This window comes from Bos indicus x Bos taurus, chromosome 8 (genome assembly GCF_003369695.1).
Source record: "Bos indicus x Bos taurus breed Angus x Brahman F1 hybrid chromosome 8, Bos_hybrid_MaternalHap_v2.0, whole genome shotgun sequence".
NCBI lineage: Eukaryota > Metazoa > Chordata > Mammalia > Artiodactyla > Bovidae > Bos > Bos indicus x Bos taurus.
The window spans coordinates 24,865,719-24,880,364 of NC_040083.1; the positions used below are offsets into that span (position 1 = coordinate 24,865,719).

Genomic DNA, 14,646 nt, shown 5'->3' on the forward strand with positions numbered 1-14,646 from the left:
TGGTGGCTGAGTCGTTCAGTTGTGTCTCTTTGTGACTCTTTGTGACACCATAGTCTGTAGCCCGCCAGGCTCCTCTGTCCATGGGATTCTCCAGGCAAGAATTCTGGAGTGGGTTGCCATTTCCTTCTCCAGGGCATCTTCCCGACCCAGGGATTGAACCCTCATCTTCTGAATTACACGCAGATTCTTTAATGCTGAGCCACCGGGGCCCCACTTCCTTTTGCGAAACTACAAAGCCAGCGTGGGCACCCGCCGCATATTTGCACGGGGATCCCCAGCACTCTTGATCCAGGCAGGGCCGCCCCCTACGCCCGGGCAGAAGGCCGGGGGTCACGTGGCACGGGGGCGGGCAGGGGCGGGGCGGGTATATATTCCGGCGCGCCGGTCGGTGAGCTGTGAACGCCTCACAGACTCAGCGGATCTTCGCGCTTGGGCGTCTGCTGGCTGGTGGGTGCGCGCCCCTCTGCGGTCCCTGTGGCTCGGCCAACGCGGGCTTCGGGCCGGACGCTCGCGGCCTCGCGGCGGTTTCGGGGCCCCGGCTGCTGGGAAGGGGCGGTGTCTGGGGCCTGCGTTTCCACCCTCGCTTTTGTTCTTGGTCGAGGCTTGCTTCTCTGCTCGCTGCCTTGGTGCGTTTGTAGCTGCTTGGTTGGGTTGGGGCTAGCAGTTTCCAATCGACCCCAGACGACATTAGTTAAAAGGAAACGCGTGAGAAAATCGTCTTAAAGCTGAATTTTGTGGGGTACGCGGACGGGCTAATGATAACTGTTGCGCCTTCGGCGTGGTTCTCATTTCTTGTAAAATTGGGACCCTCGGCCGCAGAGTGGCTCCGAAGGGGTTGGTTCTTGCCTTCCCAGCCCTGCTGCTTACCAGTGAGGCTGTTTTGTGTAGGTGTGGGCCGTTGGGGACACTAAAGTGACATTTTAAAACTCCCTGAAAAGTTTCTCGATCCTCGGAGCACCTCCTTACCCTCTGTGCTTAATGTCCCTTGAACTAGTTTCGGTTCTTTGACAAGAAAAGTTTGACTTCCCCCACCCCCATCCCAAAGTGCTCCATCTTGATCGGCCTGACTGCCCAAGATATCTTCTTCTTGAAATATCTCTCTAGTTTTTACATGGATGTTACCTGGTTAGCATTTTTGTGGATAGATCTTTTTCTTCAAAAGGTGTCTCTAATGTCCCGGTGGGGAAAGCATTGAATTGAACACTTCAAGTTGGTATATTGTACCCATGAGCTCTGAAACCTTCTTTTAGGACTTGTCTGCCCAGGGGAGACCTCTGAGAGTCAGAGGGTGGGAGCAGTGCAGACTCCACTGACTGTATCTTGAATTTTGCTCACTTGAAACCTGGGGTTGGAGAATTAATCTGGGAATCTTGTCACAGTGTTCTGAAATAAGCTTCTCTTCTGCAGATTTCTTCTTTCTCCAGCAAGAAAGATGGCATCTGTTGCAGCTGAACCACAACTGGTATGATTTATAAATAGACGGATGATTCTTGATTCCTTTCCCCACCAGCCCTGTTTTGTAGACATTAACTCCTCCCTCCCTCTTGGTTGCAGAGTGTGGTGACCAGGGTGGCCAACCTCCCCTTGGTGAGCTCCACGTATGATCTGGTCTCCTCGGCTTACATCAGTAGAAAGGATCAGTATCCTTACTTGAAGTCTCTGTGTGAGATGGCAGAGAAGGGCATGAAGACCATCACTTCTGTGGCTGTGACCAGCGCGCTGCCAATCATCCAAAAGTTAGAGCCACAAAGTGAGTTTTCATTTTGGCCTCAAAATTTACTCCCATATAGTCATTGAGAGTGATCCCAAAGCTGGTTTGAATAAGAAGGCTAGCCTTACGCCCTGAGCTTTCATCAGTCAGGGAATCCTCAGCCTTTCCTGAGACACATAACTGCCTTTTCTGAGAACTGCCAGGTGATGCTCATTGTTATAGAAGGCCTGCTTCAGAGCAATGGCAAATATGATATTAAAAGAAATTCCCCAGAGATGTTTCTCTGTTGGCAAGTGAGATCAAACGGGGAATCAGTGAGTAAACTGAAATAACTGACTTCCTTGGGACTACACAGTATACATGAACTGCTTTAAAAAGAAATCACTGTACAAATTGCCCACTTAAAGTGTACCATTCAGTGGCTTTTAGTATATTCACCGTGTTGTTCAGGCATCACCGTGATCAATCTTAGAACACTGTCATCTCTCCAGAAAGAAACTTCATACCACTTTCTGTTTGGGATGAGGAAGAAGTCCTGGAAATGAGAGCGGTAATGGTTGCACAATATTATGAATGAACAATATTGTGAGTCCCAGTGAATTGTACACCTAAAAATAGTTAAAATGGTGAAGTTTGTTTTGTATATTTTACCATATTTTTAAAAAAAAGAAACCTTATACTCATTCTCAATCACGCCACCACCCCCGCCCCCTTCCCCAACCTTAGGCAACTACTAATCTATTTTCTCTATAGATTTGCATATCCTGGACATGTAATATAAATGGAATCATAAAACACGTGGTCTTTTGTGACTGGCTAGTTTTCACTTAGCATAATGTTTCCAAATTTCATTCAAATTGTAGCATCATCTCAGTATTTCATTTCTTTTTAATATGGAATAATTTAATATTCTGTTGTGTGGATATATCATTTTCATGTATCAGTTGATGTTCGGGTTGCTTCTTACTTTTGCCTATCATGAGCAATGAATGCTAATGCGAACACTTGTACACAGGTTTTTGTGTGGACATATGTTCTTTCATATATATACTTAGGAGTGGAATTTTCAGTTTCTCAACATTTATTATCTGCTTTGGAATAAGGGATTAAATCATTCTGTCAAATTTTTACATCATGGACTTTTAGGATTATGGGGAGCCTTTTAGTAGCTTTCCAACTCTGCTACTCCCCAAATGTTGGGAGTTGGTGGGGGAGCTTGGACTAAAATCTGGGTCTTGTTAGGGAGATCCAGGGTGCTGTTAGCACAGTTTCCTGGTGATAACCCCAAATATACTGCCACTTACTGAATTAAGTGTAGGTAGAGATTAGACTAGCATGGAAATGCTAATTTTGAGGGTTTTTAGATACCTCATTCCCTGAATGAGGATTCGGGCGAAGCCTGGCTTCTCTTAACCTTAGGGGACAACTGATGAGGAAGAGGCTTCCTGGCCACCTACCTTCTTGGCTTGTCACTGCCTCAGCTTGCTGCTCCCCCCCCCCCACCACACACACACATCCTTATTTCCCTGTCAGTAGAAGGAAGCTGCTGGAAACCTGGCAAGGATCTCTTTTCTGAACTTGAGAAACCAGACAAAGCATTGTGTGGTAAACTAAAATAAATATTTTTTGCTGTTTTTCCACAGTAAGAATAAAGGTTCAAGTTATGTGTTCACTCTTACCAGACTGTTAACATTTTCACCACTTGTGATTCTTCTAGTTGCTGTTGCCAATACCTATGCGTGTAAGGGGCTAGACAGGATTGAGGAGAAGCTGCCTATTCTGAATCAGCCAACAAACCAGGTGAGCTTGGGACAAGAGTGCTGAGGCTTGCCACCTCACATTTTTTAAGTTTTATCTGTTTAATACAGATTGTTGCAGGCCACAAACAGGCAGTACTTATTTGTTCCAACCTTGAATATATTTTTGAAAGAGTAATGACCACTCTCTTACTTCCTGAACTGTTGTTAGGTTGTCTTAAGAAGCAGAGATGAGCTATCCACCTTTGGGCCAGACTATAGTCTGATCTCTGTTAAATTTGTGGCTTCATCTCTGCAGGTGAAATTGCTTCCTTAAATCACTGAGTCCTGTGTGGTATTGGATAAATGCAGAGGTGGTGAATAGAACCTTTTCTTACTTGGTATCTGAGAGCACAGCCAGTAGAATGGAGAACTGGTACTTCTGCCTGTGTGTCGGCCTGGGGTAGTGTGCCTGGTACCTCTGTCTCTGCTTACAGGCATGTATGAGGGGCTCAGTAGAAGCATCTCAGTGGAAAATGCCATTTTTCTCTAGAGTTCCACTTGTGCCTCACTACAGGTTCATCTAGTTTAAAACAAAGAAAAAACCTCGACAAGTTTTTTATCCAGTTCCCACTTTTGGTCTCCCGACAACCTTTGAGTGGTGGCAGGTAGGGCATTTATACCTGTTAAGGGAATTGAGGCTCATCCACTCTCAGTTACTTGTCCAAGACCCACAACTAGAAAGTAAAAGGGCCAGATTCATCCTTTAACTCTTCAGCTGTGCTGCCTTAGTGAAGACCTTTCTATAGGTATCTGTGCCCATGTTTCTCACCAGCCAGATGGCCTGCTTTTTTTCCCCATAGGTTGTGGCCAATGCCAAAGGGGCTATGACTGGGGCAAAAGATGCTGTGACGACTACTGTGACCGGGGCCAAGGATTCTGTGGCCAGCACAATCACGGGGGTGGTGGACAGGACCAAGGGAGCTGTGACTGGTAGTGTGGAGAAGACCAAGTCCGTGGTCAGTGGCAGCATTAACACAGTCCTACGAAGTCGGGTGATGCAGCTGATGAGCAGTGGAGTAGAAAATGCACTCACCAAATCAGAGCTGCTGGTAGACCAGTACCTCCCTCTTACCAAGGATGAACTAGGTAATTGGATTTTTGCCTTGAAGTAATGTGTTTCTTTCCTTTTTTGCCACGCCATGCTGCTTATGGGATTTCAGTTCCCTGACCAAGAATTGAACCCGGGCCATGGCAGTGTAAGTCCAGAACCCTGACTACTAGGCCACCAAGGAACTTCTTCCAGTGTTTTATATCTTAAAGCAATTTTTCTAAATAGCTTCATTGAGATATACTTTATATACCAAAAAAATTCAACCTGTTTTCCTCCTACATGTTTGGTTGCATGAGCCTCACCACAATCCAGTTGTAGAATATTTTTATCACCCCCAAAGGTAAAAGTTCTGTCACCCCCAAAGAGTAAAGCTCATGATCTTTCATGCCTGTTGACAGTCAGTCTCCATTCCCCCATCCCACACCCGCTGTCCGCATGTGTGGGTTCTCAGTTACTCAGTTGGTGTCCAATGCTTTGTGACCCCATGGGCTGTAGCCCATTAGGCTCCTTTGTCGATGGGATTCTCCAGGCAAGAATACTGGAGTGGGTTGCCCTTCCCTTCTCCAGGGGATCTTCCCAACCCAGGGATCAAACCCGGGTCTCTTGCATTGCAGGCGGATTCTTTTGTACATAGTAACTTTTGAAACTTCCAGAGAAATTAACCTAAGGAAATACTTTCTACAAATGAATTGCCCTTTGTGGGCTACTATATGGGATTATTAAATATTCAGTGCTTACTGTGTGCCAGGGAAGACACTCTGGTGGGAAGAGACCTGTGTCAATGACGTGTCACAGTGATGTGTTCTGGGTTGCTAAGCCCAATAGCAGATAGGAGCCATCTTGGGCAAAGGGGTGCATAATTACCAGATGGGTGGGTGGAATCAACAAAGACAAGATCCAAGTTAAGAGTTTAAGCCTTGTTACTTAGAGCACTTAGAGCTGTGATCCCTAAGGCTTCCTTTTTTTCCCCCCCTTTTTTATAACTTCAGAAAAAGAAGCCAAAAAAGTGGAAGGATTCGATATGGTTCAGAAGCCGAGTTACTATGTTAGACTGGGATCTCTGTCCACCAAGCTGCGCTCACGGGCCTACCAGCAGGCCCTTTGTAGGGTTGAAGAAGCTAAGCGAAAAGGCCAGGAGACCATTTCTCAGCTCCATTCCGCCTTCAACCTGGTGAGTACAACTTCATTCAAAGGTAGCGGAAGTGAGTTCATTTATCTCCAGGGTTAGGATAAATGTAATCATAAAATCCAAGAATTTTAATCTTACATTATGAACAATCCAGTAGAAAAATGGGCCAAGAGCACGTAGAAAACTCACAGAAAAGGAAGTATATAATTAGCTGAATACATGAAGCGGTGTTAATCTTACGCTGAGTGGTCAGATTACTGATTTCCTTTCCTGTCTGGTGGCGTTTGCAAAGCTAGATTCTGTGGGTGATGGTGTAGAGGAGAGGTATACTTGTGTTTTTTTACTTCTGGAGGATTTAAGGGAAAGAGGAAAGTTAGAGACACACCTGTGCCCGGAGCAGCTTTTCTCCTAGCAATGTATATTCATTCAGAGTTGCAAAAGAGTATAAACAATGCACATTAACTAATAGACTGATTACATTGACACATCACAAAAGACTACTGAGTAGCCTTGAAGGATTGCCAAGTTACAGAACAGTATGCATTGTTCAGCCATTAGAAACCAGTTTACTCTTGGAAGGGGAAGTAGGTGGCTGGCAACAGGGAAGAGGAAGTTTAAGTTCCTTTCTCTTTCATAATTGTATATTACACACATGTTAAATTTCAGTTGCCGTACCTGTGTTAAACCGGAGGGAAATTGGAGATAGTGGTTTAATAAATAAGAGGCAGTCAAGTCCTATGGCTGCTTGGCTGACTTATACATATTGATAACAAGTAACAATGCTCTTGGGCTTCTCTGGTGGCTCAGATGGAAAAGAATCTGTTTGTAATGCAGGAGACCCAGGTTCAATCCCTGGTTTGGGAGTATCCCCCAGAGTAGGGAATGGCAACCCACTCTAGTATTCTTGCCTGAAGAATCCCATGGACAGAGGAACCTAGCAGGCTACAGTCCACCGGGTCCAAATAAGTCGATGTGATTGAGCAACTTACACAGGGCAGAACAGAACAGTGCTATCTCTGATATGCTACAGAGATAGCCACAATGCTATCAGAGATATCTCCTTAAATACCAAGAACTTCTGTAAGTATTGATGATGGCTGGTTTACATCATAGACCTGAGATCAGGCTAATATGAATATCTATTAATAGTTGGTTCTTTGTCTTCTTCCAACATGTTCTAGAGTGAACTTGCCAGGAAGAATGTGCATAATGCCAACCAGAAAATTCAGGATGCTCAGGATAAGCTCTATCTGTCCTGGCTGGAGTGGAAGAGAAGCATCGGCTACGATGATACAGATGAATCCCACTGTGCTGAGGTGAGACATGTGGGACAGGGTCATCCACTACAGAGTGTGTCGAAATTCTTACCAGGCACCTCAGCGTTCTTATTATTCTTCTTAGAATATTCTTCTCTAGCAAAAGTTGAACAATACAGGATACACACGTTGCTTGTTATGTGATAGAAGCAAAACTGTGCAGTAACTTTAACAACTCATAGATAGGTATATTGCCCCAATCAGGACACAACTACCTGAGAAACAGGCATTTCCCTCATAAAAGGTACAAGCTAAGTGAATACAGGTATCTTTACTGCATAGTAGGTTTTTTTGATAGTATAAATAGAGTTGCTATGAGAATGCTTTGTAGGAAGGGTACTGACTCAACCTTGGAGTGAGGATGGGTGAATCAGATGGTTTGCTGGAAGAGATGAGTGGTCAGTTGAGACCTAAGGGGTGAATAAACTAGGTGAAAGGGCATTAAAGGGGTGAATGTTCCAGACAGAAGAAATATCATATTGTAGTCCTAGAAAGTGGTTCTTTATCTTCCAAAAGCTAATACACACTTGCCCTTGAAAGTAACATTAATCATTTGTTTACATCATATCTCACTTGAAGAAAGAACATTCCAGTTGTCCTACTAATGTGGAGGGTATTTTCCTTCTGTCTGGTCTCCCCTGTTACGTTTCTTCTGCTTAAGACCATGAACTTCGAAGCCTCAGGCAGTAGTTCAAGTCCCAACTCAGCCATTTCCCAGCTGTTATCTGGGGCATAGCTTATGTTCTACCTGTGGTGTACCTAGTCACTCAGTCGTGTCCAACTCTGCGACCCCATGGACTGTAGCCCACCAGGCTCCTCTGTCCATGGGCATTCTCCAGGCAAGAATACTGGAGTTGCCATGCCCTCCTCCAGAGGATCTTTCCAACCCAGGGATTGAACCCAGGTCTCCTGCATTGCCGGCGGATTCTTTACCGTCTGAACCACAAGGGAAGCCCAAGAATACTAGAGTGGGTAGCCTATCCCTTCTCCAGGGGATCTTCCCCACCCAGGAACTGAACCAGAGTCTCCTGCATTGCAGGCAGATTCTTTACCAGAGCTACCTGGGAAGCTCTATGTTCTGCCTATGAAATGTGAAAGAATACTGCCACGCTCAGGGATGTTGTGAGAATTTTAAAAAGCTAAAGAATCCACATGTGTGGTGGACATATCCCAGCTGAATGTACGTGAACTAAGTCACACATACCACTGCTGAATCCACTGCTCATTCTTAAACTTGTCTTACTTTCAGCACATTGAGTCACGTACTCTTGCTATTGCCCGGAACCTGACTCAGCAGCTCCAGACCATGTGCCACACCCTCCTGTCCAACATCCAGGGGTTACCACAGAACATTCAAGATCGGGCCAACCACTTGGGGGTGATGGCTGGTGACATCTACTCTGTGTTTCGCAATGCTGCCTCCTTTAAAGAAGTGTCTGATGGCCTCCTCGCTTCCAGCAAGGGGCAGCTGCAGAAAATGAAGGAGTCTTTAGATGATGTGATGGATTATCTTGTTAACAACACACCCCTCAACTGGCTGGTAGGTCCCTTTTATCCCCAGGTGACCGAGTCTGAGAGTGCTCAGGCCCCAGGTACAACCAGGAGGCCTGGCAGGTGGAGTAGAAAACACCCTAAACCCGTCCCTGTCAGCAATGCAGAGGGCAGCCAGCCAGATGACAGCTCCTCTTGAGCTGACACCTGCTAGACAGGTCTGAAGTAGGCAGGCAGCTAATGAGGCAAAAAAGTCTCCACTTCAGTCATTTCCAACTGGCATAAGAGCTATGAAGTTTCTGCATTAGTGCATAAGTTCTGTTACTTACCTGGCTGGAAAAAAAAGAATAATAGAGTGGTCAGAGCCTGTCCAGAACTCGCACATGTTTCAGGGTGTTTATGGCCTCATGCTTTTGCTACTTACTGTTGCTGTCTGTCTGTACTGAATAAAAACACCTTCATGTAGGCTGTTGTATGAATTGGGGTCTGCTCTGAGCAGGTCTCAACTCTGGTTTGTCTCACAATGCATGCTTGTGTACCCTGTGTTTTTTATCTTTTCATAAAGAAGTGCCTCCTTTGAATTCAATAAAATTCACTGCAGAATAGATCGGTTTTATGCTGTGTGTTACATGTGCTTTTTGTGTGGCTTTCTTGGAACTGCTTCGCCTCCTTGACAGGGTTTTTAATACATATGAATTCAAATGGCCTGGGGGCAGGGGCCAGTTGGTATAAACATTGGAAGACTGATGTTAAAAATGGAATGTTTGATAACAAAAGCTAATGTTCCTTTAAGAATGGTATTAGGGGGTGGTGGTGGTTCCTTTCATTTAATGACTGTTTACTGGACCCCTGAAAGCATGTTTTTAAACCAGTAGAAGGAGGTACATAAGTACATAAGTACTTGACTGCTTTGCTGAAAAGAAATCAGCCGAGAGGAAGCACATGAGTGACTGTTGGCATCAGTCTCATGTAAAAGTAGCGTCATTTCTTGCTAAGGGGCCATCTCACATGTATGGAATGAGATTGTTCAGTGTCCAGTCCTAGCTGGACTTAATGTACCATGTTGTCATTTTGGTAGAAAGGCACTAACCTCGGTGGGTGAGGTACCTTTAGAAGACCACATGAAGATAATTAGAAAAAGGAAGACTTTGAACCCCCTGTAGAAAGGAGTTCCTATTACCTCCTGCCTAGGGTGTTCAGGCTTCTAATCCCCTTAGTGTGGGTTGATTATGTAGGAAATATAGACCTCCTCATAACAAAGCTGCAGTATGCCAAACCTTTTCAAAAAAAGCCAATCTTAGAACTTGTGAAATAGAGCTAAATACTGAAGGCCTGCCCTGCCCTTCAGTAGAACCGAAGTCTAAGTCAAAATTTGTCTCCTTTTTTAACCCTGCTTCACCCTTGTCTCCCCATGAAGACAAGGAAGCAGCATACAGCTTTACATGCACTTACGTGAATGAGCTACCAAATCTTACTAAGTTAGAGAACTAATTTTTTCCCCTGAGGTAACTCCAGGAGTCAGTAAACGTGAGCTCAGTTGGAAGGACTCCCTGAGATACTTGAAGTGAAGGAGCTTCTGGTTTCTGGAAAAGTGGACTGTCATGATTGATGGGCTTCCAGGGTGGAGCCTATCCATGCTCTCACCTTCCTGTCCCTAGTGAGAGGCTTTTCTAGAGACTCTTCCTCTTAAAATTTTTTTTTCTTTTTTAGTCCAAATTGTACAGGACCCTGCTATCATTTGCCTGGGGACTTCAAGGGTGGTATTTTATGGCTGATTGTGATTGGTCGGAAAGTTCATATATTGGAAAGTTCATATACTACAGCTGTACACAGGCTTCCTTATACTGAACTATACTTTCTGGTTCCCCTTCGTTAAGAGTAATAGCACCTACTGAATTGCCTATGAAAAGGAGACAGATCTCAAAGCTGTTCTAAGTGAGCAAGACAGAATATAAAGCAGACTTCTCTTAGCTCCTGGAAGAACACCACTGACTTTGCTTTTACCACGAGCACACTGTCATGGATTTGTCTGTCTGACTTTGTGTCTCAAGTTTGTGCCTACATGCGTGTCATTTTGTTGTCTACATGTCTCAAAATGCATGGTGTCCTTGCTTTATTGTTGGATAAACTAGCAGTTTTAGTTTAACAGACTTTCCCCCAAGGAGGACAATTATTTTGAGGGGAAAAAAACTGTCTAAGCCTAGATGGTAAAGAAAAACCCGAATGAACGTTTTGGCCAACCCAGTATCTTCTCCCATTCAACAGGTTGCTTTTTAATTTTGTTGAAAGTTTCCTTCACTATGCAAGAGCTTTTTAGTTTGATTTGGTCCCATTTGTTTACTTTTGCTTTTGTTGTCATTGCCTAAGGAGACAGATCAAAGAAAGTAATACTAAGACTGATGTCAAGGAAACACAGGCGTGTGTGTTAGTCACGCAGTCATGTCTGACTCCTTGTGACCCACGGAGGCTCCTCCATCCATGGAATTCTCCAGACAAGAATACTGGAGTGGGTTGCCATTTCCTTCTTCAGGGGACCTTCCCTACCCAGGGGTCAAACCTGGGTCTCCTGCATTGCAGGCAGACTCTTTACATCTGAGCCACAATTATTTTCTATTTTAAAATCAGTCTGTTTTCCTGACTCTGTGTCATGTTTATGAGCACTGCATGTACATACACGTTTACCGGCAAGTAAAACTCCTCCAGATGCTGTTTTTATTTCTGTAGTAGCCCCACCTACAGTGCCACCTTCTGGAAAATTATCTTAGTAAATATAGAAATCAAGGAGGTTTATAAGTGAGTGGCGCCCTCTTATGGTTGTATGGTGAACAACCTGCAAAAATGATGTAACTCCCTGGAACCCTGGCACAGGCACTTGGTTTTCTTGAATGTCTTTGCAGGGAGGGACTGTTATTATCTCATTTGTTTTATAGTAAGCATATTATTCTGAGTTTGGCCTCTGAATGCCAGATGGGCAAGAGTCTCCTCATACTCCTTCTAAACTATAGTTTTTTATGTCAGTGAAAAGAAATTTATTTTTTAAGTCTGCAAAGTGATTTCTCTTGTGCCACATTTCTGAAAACCCTATGAAGGTGGTCAAGCACAATCACTACATTCTTTTTTTTTTAATTAAAAAAAAAATGGGGGGCGCTCCATGTGTCATGTGGGATCTTAGTTCCCTGACTAGGAATCAAACCTGAGCCCCCTGCATTGGAAGCACAGTGTCTTGGCCACTGGACCACCAGGGCAGTCCCAACCACCACATTTTCAATTAAACTCACCAAATAAACTTGATAGACTATGGCTACCTCTTTACTGCCCCACCCTTTTCTTTCCCAAGCCCACCAAATAGGTTTTGGTGATGGTCAAAAATAATGAAAATTAGATACTCTGACTCATTCTAGATATATGGACGGTGAATTATTCATATGGTTCTCCCAAAACATCTCATGGACTAGAGCCCCTGTTCTTGGTGGTGGTGGAGGCTTTTTTCCTAACCCACAAGTGTGAAATCTCCAATCTTCTGCAAAGAACTCTACCTTAGGCCAGTAGTTCCTGATCTGTAGGTGACTTTGGAGGTTTATGTGTGTGACAGGGTGGTATTTAAGAAACTAAAGAGAATTAAAGCTATTCTTTATTGAGTACCTTTTACAAGCTAGGCCCATACAATCTTTACTTACTCCTCACTTGGCAACACAATCAATTAGGAATTTTCCTCACTTGACTGGTGAGAAAACTGAGGTTGAAAAGAGACAAGTGGCAGAGTAGGGATTTAGTCCAATGTGTTACTGATGTCAAAGTGCTTGTTTTTTCTGTTCTAGCAATCTAGCCTCTGATAGGAGAAAACTGCTTGCTTAGGACTCAAAAAATCCCTCTCTATTTTCTTGTGTTGTAGCTTCCTGTTCTATTCTACATTTATTAAAACTACTGATAATGGAAATTAAAATATACATTTAATAGGAATAGATTGGAAGAGAGAGGTGAGCAAGGTACATCTTTTAACCTAAAAAGAATAAAATTGCAATTGTTGACTTGCCTGGCTGCTGCCCTGCATCAATTTATCAGTGTTGTCATCGGTGTATCAGTGTTGTTGGCTTTTGTGGGTGTCAGGTTGGGTATAATCTTTGCAAAGTGAAAATTCATGAAGATCTGGAGTGTAGTTTGATCTCCCCAGACAGCCTCAGGAATAAATAGGGGAAGTCTTTATACCTCAGTCTGGACTGTCCTCTGAGCACCTGGATTTTTAGGGAAAAGTGCAGTAAGGGCCACAGACAGGCAGGTAAGAGACCCAATAAAAAAAAGATTCTCTCTTCATGTATTTTTAAAAACTATTTTAAAAAATATTGTGGCAAAATATACATAACATAGGCCTTCCCAGGTGGTGCTAGTGGTAAAGAACCTGCCCGCCAATACACAAGACATAAGAGACTTGAGTTCAATTGCTGGGTCCGGAAGATCCCCTGGAAGAGGGCACGACAACCCACTCCAGTATTCTTGCCTGCAGAATTCCATGGACAGAGGACCCTGGTGGGCTAAAGGGTCTATTGGGTTGCACAGAGTCAGACACAACCGAAGTGACTTAGCACACATGCATACATACCATCAAGTTAGATGGTCATCTTAGCTATTCTAAAGTATACAGTTCATTGGTATTGAGTACATTTGCAGTGTTCTGCAGCCATCACCACTACCCATTTCTAGAGCTATATCATTATCCCAAGCATAAAGGTTGTACCTATTAGGTGCTAACTCCTCATTCTCCCTTCCATCTGTTTTTTGATGGTTTTTGTTGTTAGTTATTTTGTCTCCATTAGGTAATCAGCTCATTTTTTTTCTTCTGCTATCAAGATTTAGCCTTTAGTAACTTATTATACACCCACTCCAGTGTTCTTGCCTGGAGAATCCCAGGGACAGGGGAGCCTGGTGGGCTGCCGTCTATGGGGTCGGACACGACTGAAGTGACTTAGCAGCAGCAGCAGCAGCAACTTATTATACCTTTTCTGCTTCTAGTCATCTGTTAGTTAAGAAATACTACTTTGCTTATCATAATTGTATGTAAAGTAAGAGTTAATCAAACTTCTTATCCCTAAAAGGCTTCTCTAGACAAGAGCTAGGGCTTTGTGATGGCTGTTTCAACTATTCAAAACCTTTTGCTTCTTCAGTTCCTAGACATTTTCCAAACTGTTTATAGTATTGGAAATCAGAACATGGAAAAGTGGAGTATTATTGTTCTTAAGAGAATAATAGATGAATAACCAGAAATGCTTCATAGCTTGTAATTTCAAAAGCTTTTATTTCATATGTTCTACCACTAGTTGGTTGCCTCTTAAAGAGACGTTTCTTAGTTATAATATGAATGAATTGTGGGGATAAGACTATAAACATCTTCAAGAAAGCATAGCCACCGAGAAAGTAAAGTTCATGTATTAATTTGTGTTTCTAAGAGCTCAGCTGGAATTGACCGCTCATTTCTTTAGTGTTTGGTTTAATATCCAAGATTTTTTTTTTTTACAGGCACTTGATTTCAGTATCACAGACTTCACATCTGAGACTGATGAAATTCCAGATATTATAGCTTTGGAAGAGGAGGATGGACCAAATCATTCTCATGCTAATGGCCCTGAGCCTTCTCAGGGCAAAATGTTGAATAACTAACAAGAAAAATCTCCATTTGCTGAATACGCAGTTTGTGTCACATTAAACTTCATGTTTGCTTGTGTTCATTCCTGTGGCTTTAGGGATTAATTGTTAGGGGTTAATCTCTTTTTTTGACTACTTGGTCTTAATTGTAATGAAACCCTGATTGACCCAATCTTTTGTAACAGATTCTAGTTCTGCATTATATATTATTTTATATAATTCTTCAAAGTTTAATCATAAAAATGCCTATAATAAAAAATGGGCTCTTGAATCAGTGTTGTTTTTTTTTTCCAAACTGATATATTGAACTGTTTTCTTTTCCTTCTTGGATTCATTCCTGTTGCATCTGGTAACAGCATCTTTATGTCTTTTGGTAGGGGGAGAAGGGGTTGTCTCAGTGTGTCTGTTAGTCAAGGATTTTTTTGTTTCCCCCTGGCCTGGGGGTAGGCATATGACTAAAAACAGGTCAAATGAGAGGAAGCATATCATGATGGGTAAAGGCTCAGACTCTG

At 43.3% G+C, this 14,646-nt stretch overlaps 1 protein-coding gene across 4 annotated transcripts; it reads left to right on the top strand.

Moving 5' to 3' along the window:
* The first annotated feature begins 358 nt into the window (after positions 1-358).
* On the top strand, positions 359-14,405 carry PLIN2 (perilipin 2). 4 transcript variants are annotated; one of them, XM_027549167.1, is made up of 9 exons: positions 359-447; positions 1,408-1,462; positions 1,555-1,750; positions 3,429-3,511; positions 4,311-4,596; positions 5,551-5,732; positions 6,872-7,006; positions 8,256-8,546; positions 14,009-14,405. In XM_027549167.1, exons 2-9 carry the CDS (start codon positions 1,433-1,435, stop codon positions 14,147-14,149), a joined length of 1,344 nt encoding a protein of 447 aa, XP_027404968.1. In that variant the 5' UTR covers positions 359-447; positions 1,408-1,432; the 3' UTR covers positions 14,150-14,405. The 4 variants fall into 4 exon arrangements, with proteins under 4 accessions (XP_027404968.1, XP_027404964.1, XP_027404965.1 ...); XM_027549163.1 differs by lacking the exon at positions 14,009-14,405 and having other exon boundaries at positions 8,256-9,111; XM_027549164.1 differs by lacking the exon at positions 14,009-14,405 and having other exon boundaries at positions 413-451; positions 8,256-9,111.
* Positions 14,406-14,646: the final 241 nt, after the last annotated feature.